This window comes from Manis javanica, chromosome 14, assembly GCF_040802235.1.
Source record: "Manis javanica isolate MJ-LG chromosome 14, MJ_LKY, whole genome shotgun sequence".
Classification (NCBI taxonomy): Eukaryota; Metazoa; Chordata; class Mammalia; order Pholidota; family Manidae; genus Manis; species Manis javanica.
This window is the reverse complement of record NC_133169.1, coordinates 42,870,150-42,890,260: the sequence shown is the minus strand read 5'-3', so window position 1 is coordinate 42,890,260 and position 20,111 is coordinate 42,870,150. Positions and strand designations below refer to the sequence as shown.

General features: G+C 38.3%; 2 protein-coding genes across 2 annotated transcripts; both read left to right on the top strand.

The window, feature by feature from the left end:
- Nucleotides 1–1,506: 1,506 nt before the first annotated feature.
- Nucleotides 1,507–2,400, top strand: LOC108393064 (olfactory receptor 14C36-like). Its single transcript, XM_036994715.1, has one exon. It carries the CDS (start codon nucleotides 1,507–1,509, stop codon nucleotides 2,398–2,400), a length of 894 nt encoding a protein of 297 aa, XP_036850610.1.
- A 6,154-nt stretch (nucleotides 2,401–8,554) lies between these two features.
- Nucleotides 8,555–19,820, top strand: LOC108393061 (olfactory receptor 2M3-like). Its single transcript, XM_036994765.2, has 2 exons — nucleotides 8,555–8,729; nucleotides 18,868–19,820. Exons 1-2 carry the CDS (start codon nucleotides 8,555–8,557, stop codon nucleotides 19,818–19,820), a joined length of 1,128 nt encoding a protein of 375 aa, XP_036850660.2.
- Nucleotides 19,821–20,111: the final 291 nt, after the last annotated feature.

Here is a 20,111-nt window from a genome sequence, read left to right as displayed (position 1 = left end):
AATCTATACTTAATATCAAATACATTTACATAGCTTTACCTGACATTTGAAGGGCATAACTTTTCATCAAATTCAAACCTTGGAGAACTTAAAAGCATTAACAGAACAGGTGGCTCAAAGCATCCATTCAATTTATTTCCACTCTGAAATGTTCTAAGCATCATAAAATCGATGGGATAAAAAAAGAGGTCATGACTGTGGCCCACATCTCTGAAGACCTTCACAGACAGATGTTTGATAAGTTCATGATAGGTGATATTAGCAAAATGATGTCTGAGGGAATGGGTCAGTGTGAATGGGTCTGGATTGTAAGATTTTTGAAGAGAACTTAAAAGACCTTTACTTTCACACAAAGTGAGAGTAAAATAAATTCAACTCTGGACATGGTTATTTGGAGGAACTTAGAAGAAAGAGCTGTGGAAGAGTGATGGCTGAGATCCAGGAGAACACAGGTGGTGCGGCCACGTCCAGACGGGTGTCGGCTGATATGTCCCACTGACGAATAAACCGAACAGACCGAGGACACAAGATACAAGCCCTAAAGAATTTTTGGCAACAGCCAAAACTTGACTTGTTAAGGGATGCAAAAACAAAGAGAGATATTTCAGAAAACTTGTTGAAAAAGATGAAGATCTCAGTGAGAAAAAGCAAAATTAGTAATTTAGAAGTAGAAAGGTAAATTAGTATTAAAAGGTATTATGCCATTATTTAGTTGTTTCATTTTGTTTTTCAGCCAGTAGAATCAAAGAAGTTTTGAAAAATACCAAGACTGAAGGTGATAATGAGGGAATATTAGGGGTGAGTTTCAGGAGTCTCTAAGGAAACAGAATTTCTGGTTCACTCCTTCTGTCTTCAAAAGGTGAGATGAAAAACTAGAAAAATAATGAGATGTATAAAAGTTTAACAGAAAAATGAGGAGTAGATTTTGTGAGGGTAAATATATCAGGTAACATGAACAATTTGAAGAAAGTAAAGTCCCAATAATATTAATATTTAATGTCATAGGGATATCATTATGCATAAAAGGCACACTCTAGAAGAAAAGGTTACTTTTCCCCATATTGTCTGAACCCTCACATAAAAATGTAAGACTGAAATACAACCACAATATTCTATTTTAATTATCCTATATTTAACAACATGATCTCTCAAAATTATTTTAAAATCTGTTTATGTAATCTATGCCTATATTTATTTCTATTTGACTATGAGAAAATTGCATTCTCCAATAGAAACATATAGAGATGTATATTGAACTTTTAAATGTCTGTTGTTTCCGAACAATTAGGCTGATTGCCACTCCACTACTACCGCAAGAATAAGAATGTCATCCAGACTGATGAAGGGTCACTTAGTTTTCCTTCAAACATACTAGGGACATCATTATAGACTGAAATACGTAGAGGTCAGGACTGAAACAGCTGAGGGCATCGCCCCATGACTTGACTCTTCCTGGGTTCAGCACATCTATCCTTACTTCCCAGGTGCAAGCTGTGTGACCCACTGATGCCAAATTCCATGACGATGCTGGCATTTCTCCTCATGGGGTTTTCTGATGTATGGGAACTAAGAGCTTTGCACACCATCTCCTTCTCTCTGATATATTTGGTGATTTTAATGGGGAACATTCTCATTGTTACTGTCACCACCCTTGACAGGAGCCTTCACACTTCCATGTACTTCTTCCTCAGAAATCTGTCCATCCTGGATGGGTGCCACACATCTGTAACGGTGCCTAACTCATGCATCAATGCCTTGCTTGGCAGCAGGACCATTTCAAAGGCTGGATGTGTAGCTCAGGTCTTCCTGGTGGTTTTCTTTGTGTATGTGGAGCTTCTTCTCCTCACCATCATGGCCTGTGACCACTATGTGGCCATCTGCCAGCCCCTCCACTACCCTGTGATCATGAGCCCTCGGGTCTGTGTCCAGATGACCCTGGCCTCCATCCTCAGCTATCTCGCCTATGCAGGTGTGCACACAGGTAACATGTTCCGGCTGTCCTTCTGTCAGTCCAATGTGGTCCACCAGTTCTTCTGTGACATCCCCTCCCTGCTGAGGCTCTCCTGCTCGGACACCTCCAGCAATGAGATGATGGTCATGGCCTCTGGTCCGGGGATCAGTGGTGGCTGCTTCATCTACATCATCATGTCTTACGTTCACATATTTTCCACTGTGCTCAAGTTTTCAAATGGAGCAGACAGAACAAAGGTCGTCTCCACCTGTGTCCCCCACATCCTCGTGGTGTCTGTCTTCCTCAGCTCAGGCTTTTATGTGTATCTGAGGCCATCCGCCATCTCTGCCACCATCCAGGACATGGTCTTCTCTGTTTTCTATGCCATAATCGCCCCACTCTTCAACCCTATTATCTTATTACCTACAGTCTCAGAAATGAACAAATAAAATGTGCCATCAAGAAAATCATGAAAAGAATGTCTTATTCAGGAAACATATAGGAAATGTGAGGGTAACCTGATTTACCAAGAGAACTTTATGTTTTCAGCAGTATGATAAATTAACTGATTAGGATTATGTAGATATAGCTGATGTAAATTTAATAAATATCCTTAAATTATATCATTGATCAAAATCTTTCCTTTTTGATGGTTGTGGATTATTTGAATATGCCACTGGGTAAAGATTGAGTGTGACAAGTAAGAGATCTCACTACTGCTTTGATGAGCTAAGGGGCCTCCCTAAAATGTCAGTCTTAAAGAGCCAAAAGGTTTTCCTGAGAAATATTTCATGTTAAACTTCTTTTCTACATTTATACAATCCTTAAATATTCACAGACCTGGAATTAAAACAATGTTAATTAATTTTGACAGGTCACATTTGATATTACTCTAAAGAAGAAATAAAAACATCCAGTCACTTATTCATTTAAAAATAAATATATAAAACATATTCTTTTGAATACTGTAAAATATGAATGAAGTGTGCTCTATATTATGAAAAGAGAAATGGGTTGGGCAGGAGTATGGAATCCTTCTAAGAAGATAAGAAGCATTTTACACAGCTTCTCTCACATGGAGGAAAAAAGAACAAATGCTTTATACATGTCATGAGAACAAATGTTTGTTAGAAATATGTTCAAATGGCTTGGAGTACATTTATGTACTGATGCTTCAAATATTATTTGCTACACTTATACAAGAATGTACAAATTTTACCTTCTCCCTTATGTGCTTCTCCTCACATACATTAAAGCCACTGGGGATTAAAAATACCATTAATTTGCTTTCTGATAATGTTATCTGAAAGATTTGTTCTCATTGTCATAGTATCAGCCATCATTTGGTAGCCTTTACTGCATGACTGGTGACCCCAAAGTCTTAGCAGCATAATACAACCAAGTTTTATTTCTAGCTCACAATATCTGCCAAATCTGGGTTAGCGGGGGTGGAGGGCGCTCTGTGATAGATGCACTTGACTGAGGATTGGAAATAAGAGCTGAGTCACACTGAAATATGATTCATAAGCCTTTACTGAAAAATGCAAGTAGAAAAAGTGGGAGCACTCTGCAATCAGAAGCTAAGTGACTTCTTGACTGTGGGCCTGAAAATATCAGTTTTATGAGATCTTTCAAAAACATACATGTAACCTAAGGCAGCCTCTGCCTACATTCCCAGAAGATTTCTGCATTCACAGTGGAGAAGGACTCTTGAACTCAAAAGCAGACAAACAGAAAATACTACAAGGCAATCCAAGGACACATTTTGAAAACAGGGGTTAACAATAAAAATGCAAAATACATATTTGAAAAAAAATTCAAACATACATTTTTACATCAAGAAGGATCACCATACAAATGATAAAGCATTCATTCAATGTACACCTAAAAACAAGAAGAGTTATGATGGAGTTTTTTCTGTTTCAAAATGACATGAAATCATTTTGAGTTTGAGAAATGTGAGAAGATGAATTCCATAGTCAGCTCTCAGCCGTGCTGAGTTTTTGTCTCTACCAGTCATTTCTGCTCACATTTTATTGGCTGAATAAGTCACATGGCCATATTTACTGTTGGCGGTGGGGTGGGTGGAGGGGCTGTCTCCCCAAGCTTACAACAAAAGGAGAACAGTAACGCCACTAAGTCCCAGGGATAGTGTACCCTGGCTGAAAAGTGGAAATGTCAGATTCTGAATGCCTCTCAGCCATGTGACCACTGTGAACACTCTGATCACTTTAAATATTCTGAACCCTCACACTATAATCAACAATTTCAAAGCATAAGTGTAACCAACTGTGGCATGAACCGGGCAAAGTTCTTTCGATGCATTGTTGTCTGCGGCGCCTCAGTGCCTGCCGTGGCCAATGATGATGCTCTCCCTGTAAAATGAGCGCCTGGACTTAGAAATATGTGAGCTTGTTCTCTATGTTGTTTGCTTCAGCTGAATGTTATTTCCTTCCTACTCTTAACTCTGGGTTCAGTTTGTTCTTATTTTTTTATTTCTATGAGGTATAAATTTAGGTTTTTTATTTGATGTCTTTGTTTTGATATAGGCTTTTATAACTGTAACCTTCCTTCTACACACTCCTGCTACTGCATCGTAGGAGCTTGGGTTTACTGTGATCCATTTCCACTTACCTCAGGATGTTTTCTGATTTCAGAGTTAATTTCTATTTTTTCCACTGTCAGTTATAAAAGAGTATGTTGTTTCATTGCCAACGATTTGAGTATCTTTTGATCTTCTTACTACCACTGATTTCTAATTTCACAGCATTATTTTTGAAAAACATACCTTATGTGATTCCAGTCTTCTTAAATTTGTTAAAACTTATTTTGTGTCCATCAATAGATGAATGGATAAAGATGTGTTACATATACATAGTGGAATAATTAGCCATAAAAGGAAAACAAATCATACCATTTGCAACAACATGGTTGGAGCTAGAGGGTATTATCCGAAGTGAAATAGCCATGCAGAGAAACACAAATACTATATGGTTGCACTTATATGTGGAATCTAAAGAAAAACAAATAAAGAAAGTGAACAAAACAGCAGTAGACTCAGAACTCAAGAGACACTGAAAAGTGCCTGGTAGTTTCCATGGTGGGGGTGGGTTGGGGTGGGTGGGTAAAATAGGTGAAGGGGATAAAGAGGCAGAAAATCTCAGTCCCAATATGAATTAGTCATGGGGATGAAAGTACAGCGTAGAGAATATAGTCAGTGTTTCCATAACATCTTCCTATGTTAATAGACAGTAACTACACTAGTAGGGGTGAGGATTTAATAATGTGTTTAAGTGTCAAATCACTATGTTTTATATTTGAAGTCAATATAATATTGTATATCAACTGTACTTCAATAAAAAAGAAATACTAATACAATAGCTGCTGATAAAATTGAGGTAAATATTAGAAAATAAGCAAAATATAAAATTGCATGTGAGTCATCCATGCATGAAATGTCCAAGAAAAAATGCTCCTTTTCCAGTTGCTTAATGCTGTGAAACAATTTCCTCAAACTTGTTGGCTTCAAACAATATTTTATTATCTCAGAGTTTCTATGAGTCAGGAATCCAGGAATGCTTGCACAGAGGACCTAGCTCAAAGGAGCTTGTGTAGCCAGAGTGACTGCACTGGAAGCACAGGGGTCTGACTCAGTGAGAGGATGCCTGGGAATCTCCGTCATGTCTCTCATGTCTACTTCTATCTCTTATCTGTACCTCTTCCTATACCTCTATCTATCTATCATCACTCTCTTTCTCTATCTATCTCTATCTCTACCTCTACCTCTATCTCTATCTTTATCTCTATCTCTATCATCTCTCTCTCTCTATCATCTCTATCTCTATCATCACTATTTCTATCTCTATCATCCCTATCTTTTCATCCACAATGTTACTATGGGTGACTAATTTCTTCTCATCATGAAAGTTTCAGAAAACTAGACTGTTTATAGAGTGGTTGAAATGTCTAAGATAAAGCATTACTAAAAGAACAAAGTGAATATGCCCAGGTAATAGGCCTCAGACACCATAGAGCATTGTTTCTGCTCACACTCCATTGCTTGAGGCAGTAACAGAGACCTGCCACATGCAAGCACTGCGGAATATGTATTTTACTTCTTGAATGGGAAGTAGTAAGTTTCTAGAAAATTTGTGGGTGGAAGATGTAGCTGGCAGCGATTTTTAGAAAATAATCTGCCACAGTTCACACCGTAAATGCACCCTGCCCTAAAGCAAAATGTGTTCATGCTGCCTTCAAAGGCCTGGCCCCCCAAAATTTTAAAGCACAAAATTCAATCTCGTATGACACGAGACTCATCAGTCCTTATCATCTCGTTCTATAAACAAGATCTGGGGATAAATGAGCCATCTCAGGTGAAGTTGCTTGTTGCCTGATCTGAATGTCATTTTTTAAAAACTCTGATTACGTGTGAACTAAAGAGAAAGTTACCTGTCCTGTCACAAACCCTATGCAATGGTGAGAGGCACTGATCACACCAATAGAGCACACTTGCTCAAATGGTGAAAAAAATGCTACAAAGTAGGCATTGGTCATGGCGATTCTGAAGTCTAGTCAGGCACACGGGCCTCAGTCCGGGCTCAGTGTGGTGGCTGCAAATACTTCTCATGTGGGGAAGTCGGGTTCCTATGCCCAGGAGCCTCTCTGAGCTTAAACCACCTGATGAGGTAAGTGGCCTGTTGCTAGGCTACGGCCTCCACACCTGCCGGCCTCCACACCTGCAGGCAATGAGCCATTACTGCGCTATATAGAGAGAGATCTGCGCAGTGCTCTGGGCGGAGGCGGGGTGGGGGTGGGGGGTCCCAGTGCTAGGCCTGCCCCTGGGAGAACACGCGGGGAAACAAACACTTTCACCCGGAAAAATGTTTGCTGTCATTTTCTTTGATCCCTTTGAATCCACAGCGAACTTGCCCAGGGCTGGCACCCATGGGCAGGACACCTGAGCTCATGGTCTCACTCTCGGCTCTAGGAGTTCCCCCCGCAGTGCTGCTTCCCTTTGAGTAAGGTAGCTGATTTTGCAACAGAGCAGACTTCCGCCTGATTTCTGCAGCAGTCTAGTAGTCCGAAAGCAGCTTTTCACTGTATAAAGCCCACTCCTTGCACAGCGTAGGAGTCCTCAAGACCAGCTTCGCTTCCAACACCAACTACAAGATTCAGAGTCCCCAGAACTATGCTGAGTTTCAGTCAATGGATGGAAATGTTCACGTAATTCAGGAAAACCACTAACCCATAGTTACATTTTACGACATCAAAAGTGATGCAGGCTACTGTCAGCCGTGGCAAGCGTGGATAGGGCAGGGTCCGCAGAGAGGAGACAGGAGCTTCCAGCTGTCCTAGCAGAGTCACACACACAGCAGCGACGTGCTGCTAACAGGATAAGAGTACCGACAGCCATGGAAGCTTCTCTGAGCTTTGATGACTGGAGTGCGAACGGGATCAGCAGCACCGTTGAGACCAAGTGCATATGTGGCTACAAGTTGTCTAAAGCTCTTCCTGAGATAAGATATTGCATAGTCCCAGGATTCCCACCCCAAATCACACTGTTGGCATAGACTATTGTAAGTGACACAGAGACCTCAGAAAACCAAAGACATGTGTTGGGAGGACACTCAAAGGCTTGCAGCTTATGTTCTAAGAGCTGAGGTCGCAGGGCAAAAATGTCTTTGGGAAAGGTAAAGCCATTACGTGTCATTCCTTTAGTTCATGCTGGCTAGAAAAATCATTTTTGAAACTTTGTGGGGTTTCTGTAAATTGTGTAGTTTTTTACTCCATTATAGAAAACCAGATGCATCAATCTCTTCAAGCCTAGCCTTTAGGTACTAGAAACCTTTGAGTCTACATGTGACAAAGCCTGCAGGGTAGGGAGCCTCACTGTGTACCACACAGAATCTGTGTCATGGCCTTAAGATTTTAGAAGCCTTTTGCCTATGTTCCGTGTGTCTTATGAGATATCTCTTTTACATTTCAGATGGTCTGAATAAGGCGTCTTACATTCCACATTGGATTTGGTATTTGACCTGGTGCCTTTTCTTAACTATGAGAATCACTTGCATCTGGAGAGGCTGGAAATGACAATTTTGTTTCTTAACCCAGTGAGACTTGGCTCTTTAAATTTAACAGTTTATTCTTTAGCTCACTTATCTTTTCTTGTTTTGTAATAGACAATAAGAAAATACCAAGTGGCAGTATTTTGCCTGGAAGAATTGTTGCACCATCATGATAACTACATGTATTTCCTATATTTCCTTTACATGGGCAGCAAAGTATTGACATCCTATGCCATTATGTAAGGTATGTCCCCTCTTCTTCAGCTTTAATAACACTTTCTTTAAGCCCTCATTGACAGTCTCCTTGAACACCTGTAGCCTCTGCTGACATGCTTCTGAGGCCCTGCAGGCTTCCATTCACAGTTACCGTCAAGTCCTTCAAACTTCTACCAGTACATGTATTTATATATTTATTTTTTATCACCCTACTTGTATTAGTCTATGCTGGTTAATATTGCTGTGTAACAAATAAAAGATCATTTACATTATACGGTTGACATTTCTTTGTCATTAAGGAAATCAGATGGGGCATAGGGGGATGGGGTCGGTCTCTGTTCAGTGTGGGAAGGATTCCGTGGACAAGAGCTGGGGTCACCTAGAAGTGCCTTCACTCAGATACTTGGCAGTTGGTGTGGGCTGTCAGTCTGGCTCTAAACTGAAGCTCTTGGCTGAAGCACCTAATCTCCCTGTGGCCCAGAAATTCTTAAAACATGGTGACCCAAGGAGACGCAGGCTGTTTACATGACTGCTAAAACCTCCGAGGAACTGCCGACCGAAACAGAAACTACATCACCTTTAATAACCAAATCTTGGGAGTCAGAGTATACTTTAATGATTCAATCATAAATCCTGGCAAGTTTTAAAGGGAGAAGTTCTAAATGGATTTTAATCCTCTTTGGAAACAACATACTATGAAAATCATAAAGTTATATATTTAAAAATGAAGTATCAAGCAAAATACTTAAATATTTAAAATGTAATGTTATGAGGAGATATCATAATATCTGATGCAAAAACTAGATGACAAAAAGGCAAATATTAGTGCCAAATGGTGCACATCAAGAATTTAGACAAAGTGTACCTAATGCAACACATGAAAGAAAAAATAAAGTTCAGAGAAAATGGTAGTGTGAGAAAACAGCAGGTGAACAAAATGGAAATGATTTAGGAAAAGGAGATAATATAAACATCAAAAAAAGAAGCAAGAAAAGTATGGACATTGTTAAAGACTTAGTGATGGGCATCTGGTGAGTGAAGGATGAATAAAAAGGACCCTTTGGAAAAAAGTGTATTTTGTAAATGAGGTAATCTTTGAAAATGCTTGCATTCCTTTAATTTACACAACATGTTAGGAAATCTAAAATGCAAAAATGTTTAGAACAAGTATTTTACTATCCCTTCCTACATTTATAAAAATTAATATTATGTTGTATTTGCCTTCCATCTATTGGCTAATGATGTAAATGTTAATAATGAGATACATCTAACCATATATTTACCACCAAGTCCAAATCCCATCTTCCATCCATATTTCATTTGTTTGGTACACACTATTCCAAGCCTTGCTAATATCTTTAAATTCATCTATGTCTTATTAAACAGTATGTAAAATTATAGTGGGTTTAAGATACATAAATGAGTTATTTTCATAAGTTTCCTTCTCTATTTTACTATGTTAACTTACACTTATGTTTATGATAATCTTTTCAAGGTGACATTAGAGTGCTATCATAAAGTTAAGTGTATTTGAAAATAATTTTTAGAGAAATATTAGTTTGTAAAGCCCCAAACAACAAACACTTAAACTAACATGAGGTGAGAGGTTGTAAAGAGGAAAACCTCTTAGTATCATGAATCTCAGCTCTTGCTTTGTTAGGGATGATATACAATTAAATCAGTTATTAAATCAACATGGGCAAAGGGACATGGGCATGAATCTTATGGGAAACTGATAAAAATACAAAATACAGCTATAATATTTAAAGGCTTAGAAAACATTGTATATTTTAGAAAACAAAACAGAGAGGTAAAAGATGATAAAACAATGCAAATTAATTCAATTATTGATTTCAGAGAATTTCAAGCACAGGAATTTGGTGAGTAGTATTAGATGGAGGTAGAAAACAGTGTAGGAAGAGACTCCAACCCAAGGTCTGGTGCTGTAACAACTGGAAGGTCTGCATGAAATTTTTGAAATTATATTCCTGCCTTTTAACTTTCACAAGAGATAGATTAATGACTCAGTGCAATTCATTGAAGTTGAAATCTGAATGGCCAATAAATACGTGAGATGACTACACGAATCAGTAAAGGAAATGATATTAATGTAAGAGTGAAAAACCATTTCTTACAAAATAGTCTCACAAAAGTTTTAAAAAAGAATCAAGTGGTATCAGATGATTTTGAGAATGTGATGAAATAAAATGCTCTTTTTGTTTACATAGCTACTGAGACTGTAAAATAATCGAAGCATTCTTGCACATAATTGGGCAGTATTTTGAAAACTCAGATATTTCCCTCCTAGGGAAATTGTTTCTATCCTACACAACTCCTAGGTGGAGAACATGATTAGCAGGACAGAGGATGATGTAGAAGCTTGTCAACATTAAAACAACAATAGATTCATGGGAGATAATAGTCAGCATTGGAACTGTATTCATGTAGTGAATAGGAGATGAAGAAGGAATATCAAAAAATACAGAAAGCAGGCATTTGGTAGCAAAAGGAATTTGGAAGTCAAATGTTGAATGAAGATATATAGATGCAGCGATCATGTGTATGAACTAAAGAGAAAGAAAACAAGTCTGAAAATCTCAGCACATCAGATTATCCCAGGGAGGGATTGACCCAAGTATACAGTACCTTGAGATAGTGACAAGACAGCCAGAAAGAATCATGAAAGAGTAACCACAATAGTAAGTTTTCAAGAAAAATAATTAATTAAAATCATGTTGAAATATCTATGATAGGAATCTCAAGTCAAATGACCACTTGAATCATCAGTTTGCAAATAATTAGTGAATTTAAACAGAGTTCATTTGGAGGTAATAAAGGCTGAAGTCCAAGGAGTATTTCTATTTATTTTATGTTAAAATGAGGAACCCAACTCCCTGTCTGTCATTATACAGCAGAACAAATTAAGGAATTTATATTATTAATGTAGAAAGCAACAAACTGTTTTGTCATCTAAAATATCAATAAAATTCACACTTTCAAAATAGAGAACTAATTTTATGCGAGGCTCTGGGAGAAAAGTAGGTGACTACATGCATACTATAATTAAAGACAAGGGACTGGATGACGTGGAGGGATTGCAAATTAAAATCACAGATGACTTTGTAAAATTAAGTTGCAAGTTTTCTCTCCAAATTTAAACATTTCAGTTACTTAGTAAGTAAAGCTGTGTCTTCTTAGGAACATCTAGAAGGAAAGTCTGAGGAAAATAGTTTATACTTCAAAATTATTCAGTCCTGGAGTTCAGTACGGTGGATCAACATTCCCCTCAAAGGCTACATAATAGTTCTGTTACCTCCTCCAAGTGAGGTAGTTTTTCATGTTGACATTCAACTTATCTTCCTATATTCTCTGTCAATTTAGAATAAAATTCTCATATTTAATACATGTTCTCATGGCTATTGAATTCAATAATACCTATGATGATGCTAAGTAAATATAAGATATTATGTAGAGCAAGATAATATATGTTTAGTTTAAAACTATTACAAGACTCCCCAGTGGATCTAGTCTATTTGTTGGTGCTTTTAGTCACTTATGGGGATTTTATGGACTCCACCTGTGTATAAGCATCCCTTGTTTACTCACTGCATGAAAAAATAAATATATAGCTTGCCAATCAGAACCAACAACCTAGTAAGGAAAAAAGAATACTTTAAAAAATTATTGCATGTGAGTAAAAGTGCAGCTTGCTGCAATATTGCAAAAAAAAGCATGACAAGATATATGCAATGAAGGTATTATTCATCTAATGAATATACACTGTGATACAAGTGCTGTGATGAGAATATCATAAGAAATAATACACTTTTATAATGACCCTCTAAATAGTGGTGGAGAGATGAAATAATTGCACAGAGGTTAATTAACCTGCCTGCTAACACAGAAGATGGTGGTATAGCAAGATTGCAAACTCTGGTTTATCTCATCTGAAGGTTCATAATAGTACCTATTTTAAAGACTATGGGCAGAGGCCACACATCTTTCAGAAGTTCAATATATGCAGAGTTTGCATCTAGAGGATGAATAAAGACACGTAAAGAAAGGGGCACGCATGTTGGAACTTGAAGGAAAGAAAAAATGAAAAATGATTTACAAAGGAAAAGGATTGTGGATGAGAAGAAAGAGACATTCTTAGGAAGGGAAGCCTGCTGAGAAGATGTGGAAGCTGTATCTTTGGAACCTGTAAGTAAAAGCGACAGACTTTGTCCTGGGAAATGGATAATGGATATCCGGGAATAGAGGCTTGAGTGATTTTCTGCAATACCTCACTAAAGATCAATAAAGAAATGGAAGGCTGTTCTACAAATAATTTTTTTATTTTCAAGTGATACAATCCCATGATGCTTTGGGAAAATCCCAAAGAAGTGTGTTGGACAGAAAGAAAAACAGAAAGTTAGTCATATCTGTGATATGAGTGTGTGGGTGCAGATGCAAATAAAGTGAGTTTTTCATAAAATACATTGATGAGCCTTTCCGAAGGGCAGCAGACTGAGGCTCTGTTTACACACAGAAGCTTCTCTTGGAGGCCCCTGAGTGTACTGTGTTTGGAAATAAGTGTCTTGACAACCACGAGGCACTGTTCATCCTAGTTCCCTGTGAGACAGCAGCAAAGGAAATGGAGTTTGTGGTGCTTATTTTGATAGGAAGTTAGATAACACAACATGGCATAATCACCTATAATATCCATGTATCCTTCTATTCATGCTCAGCTTGAATAAGAATCTGTGGACAAACCAGAAGACTGCATTGTCTCTGCTTTCTCTCCCACTGTGTTTAAATACTGCATTGCTTTATGGAGAGATAATAGTTCAAAACTGTACCTCAAACTGATCAAAACCCTATGAAATCTTGGAAACAATATTATTGTTGATTAGCTCTACTCACATTGCTATTTGTCAAGAGGGTTCTGATAATGGACTGAATGAAGGGATGTTTTTGCTTATGTGGACAGACCTTGAAGAAACATAGTACTAAAATACACCAGAGTGTTTTGAATTACATGCATTGTGAAGTTGAACCATGAGCAAAATCTTGGGTGGCAAATGAGACCTAATTACAAGGTTAATTATGGGGACAAGGGCTACCCAGTGCTAACTGATCACAGCACTCCCTTAAGAAATTGTTCCTTTAAAAGCTACTGCAATTACACTTAGTGTGGAGGCCAGATGGCTGCAGATATCCATCCCCAGATGACCCCAGATGTGTGAGTAGGATGGAGGCTCAGCAGTAATACATGGCCTTGGTCAGGCAGAATAAACAGGAAGGCAAATACAGGTCAAAGCCGCACCTGCTCTGTGGACTCCGCAGGCTCCACAGCTTCCGTGGCACTCCTAATCACCTCATTTAAAGACTAGTTAATTATATAATTTAAGTCCAGGTGAAAAGGCTGATGAACCTGATACTCTGTATGATTCAAGGATGCTGCACAATTGCTGAATTCTGACCTTAGGAAAGAATAAAGGTGGCAAATATTCAAGTGATGTATATTAACTTTTCCATTCAGCTTAGGTAGCATTTATATTTCAAGGCATAGGATGTGAGAGAAATCAACCCAAAGACATGAAAAAGTCAAATATCACATACATATTGCTTTTAGATGGACTATATTTTTTGTATCATTAATCTACAATTACATGAGGAACATTATGTTTACTAAGCACCTCCTTAACCAAGTCCCCCCCAACAAACCCCATTACAGTCACTGTCCATCAGCGTAGTAGGATACTGTAGAATCACTACTTGTCTTCTCTGTGTTGCACAGCCCTCCCCGTGCCTCCCCCCACAATATACATGCTATTCATAATGCCCCCTTCTTACCCCCCACTCCGCTTATCCCTCCCTTCCCACCCATCCTCTCCAGTGCCTTTCCCTTTGGTAACTGTTAGTCCATTCTTGGATTCTGTGATTTTGCTGCTGTTTTGTTCCTTCAGTTTTTTCTTTGTACTTATACTCCACATATGAGTGAAATCATTTGGTGCTTGTCTTCCTCTGCCTGGTTTATTTCACTGAGCATAATACCCTCTCGCTCCATCCATTGTTGCAAATGGTAGGATTTGTTTTCTTCTTATGGCTGAATAATATTCCATTGTGTATATGTACCTGATCTTCTTTATCCATTCATCTACTGATGGATACTTAGGTTGTTTCCATTTCTTGACTACTGTAAATAGTGATGTGATAAACATACGGTTGCATCTGTCCTTTTCAAACTGGGCTGCTGTATTCTTAGGATAAATTCCTAGAAGTGGAATTTCTGGGTCAAATGGTATTTCTACTTTGAGATTTTTGAGGAACATCCACATTGTTTTCCACAATGGTTGAACTAATTTACATTCCCACCAGCAGTGTAGGAGGGTTCCCCTTTCTCCACTACCTCACCAACATTTGTTGTTGTTTGTCTTTTGGATGGTGGTGATCCTTACTGGTGTGAGGTGATATCTCATTGTGGTTTTAATTTGCATTTCTCTGATAATTAGCGATGTGGAGCATCTTTTCATGTGTCTGTTGGCCATCTGAATTTCTTCTTTGGAGAACTTTCTGTTCAGTTCCTCTGCCCATTTTTTAATTAGATTATTTGCTTTTTGTTTGTTGAGGTGTGTGAGCTCTTTATATATTTTGGATGTCAACACTTTGTCGGATCTGTCATTTACAAATATATTCTCCCATACTGTAGGATACCTTTTTGTTCTATAGATGGTGTCCTTTGCTGTACAGAAGCTTTTCAGATTGATATAGTCCCACTTGTTCATTTTTGCTTTTGTTTCCCTTGCCCAGGGAGATATGTTCATGAAAAAGTCACTCATGTTTATATCCAAGAGATTTTTGCCTATGTTTTTTCTAAGAGTTTTATAGTTTCATGACTTACATTCAGGTCTTGGATCCATTTCGAATTTACTTTTGTGTATGGGGTTGGACAATGGTCCAGTTTCATTCTCTTACTTGTAGCTGTCTAATTTTGCCAGCACCAACTGTTAAAGAGGCTGTCATTTCCCCATTGCATGTCCATGGCTTCTTTATCCTATATTACTTGACCATATGTGTTTGGGTTAATGTCTGGAGTCTCTGTTCTGTTCCACTGGTCTGTGGCTCTGCTCTTGTGCCAGTACCAAATTGTCTTGATTACTGCAACTTTGTAGTAGAGCTTGAAGTTGGGGAGCAAGATCCCCCCCTCCACTTTATTCTTCTTTCTCAGGATTGCTTTGGCTATTCTGGGTCCTTTGTGGTTCCATATGAATTTTTGAACTATTTGTTCCAGTTTGTTGAAGAATGCTGTTAGTAATTTGATAGGGATTACATTGATCTGTAGATTGCTTTGGGCAGGATGGCCATTTTGACAACATTAATTCTTCTTATCCAAGTTCGTGGTATGTGTTTTCATTTGTTAGTGTCCTCTAGATGGACTATGATTTTACTGACTCCAATGGTGCAGCAATTTTCTGCTGAGCAGAAATTTTCAGTCAGTAAGCATGGAAAATCATAATCAGTTTTAATTTTAATTTATGTCTAACAATTTTAGTTTTGGGGGGTTGCATATAATACAATGTTGTGTAAGAATGAAGAGGATTTTTAAAAGTTTTTAAAAAACATTTAAAATAACTATTACAACCCAATATGATAGGTCCAAATATAAAGTTACATTTTAAACTTTAGAGACAGGCTTCTAGTAACTGAGAATTCAATGAAGAATGCTTTCCACAATCATTATGGTAAGAACTAATTAGCATATTAGAGACTGCAACACATTACTAGAGTTGGAGAACATAGAAATGATTGATAAATAAAACTAAGTCCCAGCACAAATATGTGAATGGAAGAGGGAGCTAGGAAGAGACATTCCCCACACAAGGGCTCAGAGTGCCTTCAAGTCTCCTGGGAAGAATGGGTGAGGGAGTAAGATACAGCTATGAAAGCAAGGTTAAGTTAAATGCATGATTTTATTGTAAAAGCTGCATATGTGAGTCCCACGGTCCTTCCCTTCCCTACTTCTGCAAGAAGTGCAATCAGAAAGGAAATATTTACCAGAAACAGTCACCCCCAGATCTGTTGGAAGCAAACCAATCGGACCTCCTGGGGCACCGTGGCTTGTAGACACATGGAAGCGGCCCAGGAAAGCAGTTCTCCTTTTGGCACTTGTCCCTCCACATCAACAGTTCGTTCCCACAGCCACAGTGTAAGGTTTGGTCAGTCATTATAGACCTCAGGTGATGCACAGCCCCCAAACCAGCCATTGCCTCTGCCGGGGTGGGGAGGGAGGCGCTGGAGCAGAAAGGAGGGCATCTGAACCACAAAAGAAAACACACAGCATTTCCTATCATGAACATGCTGGATTCACCATGGATCTGTTGAAGGTGGCTCGTTAACATCTCGCATGGAATGTGCATCCTAATGAGGTGAGACAGTCAAAAAACCAGATGAATGTCTACGGTATTCAATGAGGAAAATACTTAGGAGGAAGAAAAAAGGTCTGGGCAGGCAGCATATCCAGAGAGAGGCCATGAGGGCTTCATGGGTGGAAAGCACTTAAGGGAGGGTCTGAGAGCAGCCAGGGACTTGGGTAAGGAAGAGGCTGGAGAAGGGAGCAGCCTGCACACACACCCGGGGTCAGGGCTTTGTGGGCATGTCCCAAAGCAGAGGCGAGCAGAGCCAGTGAGCAGGCAGATGCAAAGGGTAAGATCAGGGCACAGTGGCACCCATTTCTGTCTACAGAAAAGGCAACACTCCCTACAATTTACATGAAATCATTAACAGGAAAACTGCAAGCTTCAGAGACAGATATTAAACTATAGGTTACATCTAAGGGGTGATTATGAAAAATGAGAAAATCCTTGGAAACTATCCATATTTTGGTTGGTGTGGTACTCACACAGGATTAGACTTGTATAAAATTTTATCATTTCAGATGAATTCCCTCAAAACACTTGTTATATGTATGTTTCACTTCCATGTGAAGTATGTACAAACATCTGGAGACAATACCATAAAATTGGTATATTATGCCTAAGCCATTCCTAATAAAATTACTAAATATAAAACTGAGTATATCAGAAGACAGAAATAAATATGCGACAATGTTTATATGCCATAGACATTTGTTTCATTACTATTTCATTATATGTGTTTCATTATATGTGTTTCATTATATGTGTAATTCATTCACATATAAAACTATAGCAAGATTACTTGTTATTAATAATTAGAAGCATGAAATAAGTCTTAATCATATACCTATTTTGTTAGACAATAAATAATGCATACATTAGCTGAAATACTTTTGAATGCATTGAAAAATCAGTGATGTTAATTTTAAACATTTTTCACACTTATTTGCATGATAACATATTCATCAGTTTAACTGATTTTAAATCTAATATCATAGGAGCATCTTAGGTGACATTAGGCTAAAATGATTGCTTTTCCTAGACATTAATACAAAACAGTAAAATAATACATAATAATATCATGTTTTAAAACAGAATTTCTGTTGAATAAATTTGGCAGAACCATATGGATCAAAGCCTAGAGCCAAAATACCAGGCACGCTTCTCTAAACTGCACTCAGAGGAGGGAAAGACCTCAGGAAAAGAAAGGGAGCCAGTCGGTGCCAGAACCACTGAGGAGAGCAGCATGAGAGAGAGAAAAGAAATTGGTATAAAAATAGAAAATCTAAAATAAACTACTGTGTAGAGGAAGAAATCCCCTGAAAGAGTTTTGCTAATGAAATGGAAGAGATTAATTCTATATAGATTTGAATAGTTTACAGTTAAAATAGGAAAAATATTTATCAATTAAAAATATTTATGTGGTATAAACTATATTCCAGGTATTTTTCATGTATTATAAATGTGTGATTTCAGTTAGTTTTAATAGAATCCTACAATATAGATATTTTCAAAATATCAAAATTTGAAGTAGAAATTAAGCTTGGAGGAATTGTCTAAAATCACACAGAAAGATAATTTGTTCCAGGTATTTGAACCATGGTCTTTCATCTTCCTTTGGCCCGCTTCTCCAGGAAAATGGCCTATTCCAGAATGTCTCATGATTGTATCTAATTTAAAGATATGGAGTGAGGGATGGGCATATTGACCATTTCCAACACAATCGTTATTAGTAATAACTATTATGTAATGGATTTACGATTGATGATTTCTCAGTGCCTTCTGTTTACCTGACATTTGACTAATCCTATCTCATTTCCTTGAGTACACGTTTCTTTCTATACTTTGATAATATTTTTAGTATCATAGGGTGATATGTTAAGTTCCATGGAAAATGATAATGAAAAATCTCATTGACCAACAATTCATGAGTGTTCTTATGACTCTTAGTGTATTTCTGAAGGGGTAATCCTTGCTTGGTGCTTGAACTGACTGTCTGATATAATTAGATTGTATGCCTTTTGAGAAGCCTCCTATGTTCTAATGACGAAACTCATTATGTCTGTTAACTATGTACTCTATATTTAAAAATCATATCAAACTGAAAATAACCTTCAATATTACTATTCTACAATTGACAAAAGGCAATATTGTAGTTGTGGTGATATAGGCTGGAAGTTCTTGATATTTCCATGACACAATCTTGGCCATTTCTCACATGTTGTACTCTCCACAGTGGGCATACCCATCATAGCATGGGAGAATCAGACCTTCACCTCCAACTTCATCCTGCTGGACATCTTCGATTATAGCCCCACCAACATCTTCCTTTTCTCGCTGGTCCTGGGCATCTTCTCAGAGGCCTTCTTGGGAAACACTGCCATGATTCTCCTCATCTACCTGGACACACACCTCCACACCCCCATGTACTTCCTGCTCAGCCAGCTGTCCCTCACAGACCTCATGCTCATCTGCACCACTGTCCCCAAGATGGCCTTCAACTACTTATCAGGCAGGCAGTCCATCTCTCTGGCTGACTGTGGAGCCCAGATATTCTTATATGTTTCCCTGCTTGTAGCCGAAAGTTTCCTGTTGGCTGCAATGGCTTATGACCGCTATGTGGCCATTTGCCGCCCATTACGGTACTCAGCTCTCATGAGCCATAAAATCTATGGTCTCATGACTATTTCTTCCTGGATTGTTGGCTCTCTTGATGGTATAATTGTCATTATAGTTGCATTGTCTTTCCCTTATTGTGGTGCCTGGGAAATTCCCCATTTTTTCTGTGATGTTCCTGCTCTTCTCACTCTTTCATGCACTAACACGTTGCTATTTGAAAGGTTAATGTTCATATGCTGTGTTATTACACTTCTCTTCCCCGTAGCAGTCATCACTGCCTCCTATGCTCATGTTCTCCTGGCAGTCATTCACATGGGATCTGGGGAGAGTCATCACAAAGCTTTTGCCACCTGCTCCTCCCACCTCATGGTGGTGGGAATGTACTATGTAGCTGCCATGTTCACATACATGTGGCCTATTTCTGATCGTTCCCCCACCCAGGACAAGATGGTATCAGCCTTCTACACCATCCTCACTCCCATGCTGAATCCCCTCATCTACAGCCTCCACAACAAGGAAGTGGCCAGGGCATTCAGGACGGTGTTGGGGAGGGGCAAGTCTGGAGAGTGAATTGCCTAAGTGACTTTCTTCTGCCCTGTTTGCTTTATGTTTAAGTTTATGCAATCAAATAATACAATTAAGCATCCAAAAGATTCTTGGCAAACCCACAGACTTAGGAAATGGAAAATGGCATATAATTGTTTGCGTGAATATTGTATTTCTTTTGTGATGGAAAATTCAGTGTATGGCTGTAAGTAACAAATTAGAGGTATTTAACCACCACAATATCAGAGAATATGTAATAAAATGGAGTACTCATAAGTGGTCTGTTTTGTAACATATATTAGTTTTGCCTGTGGC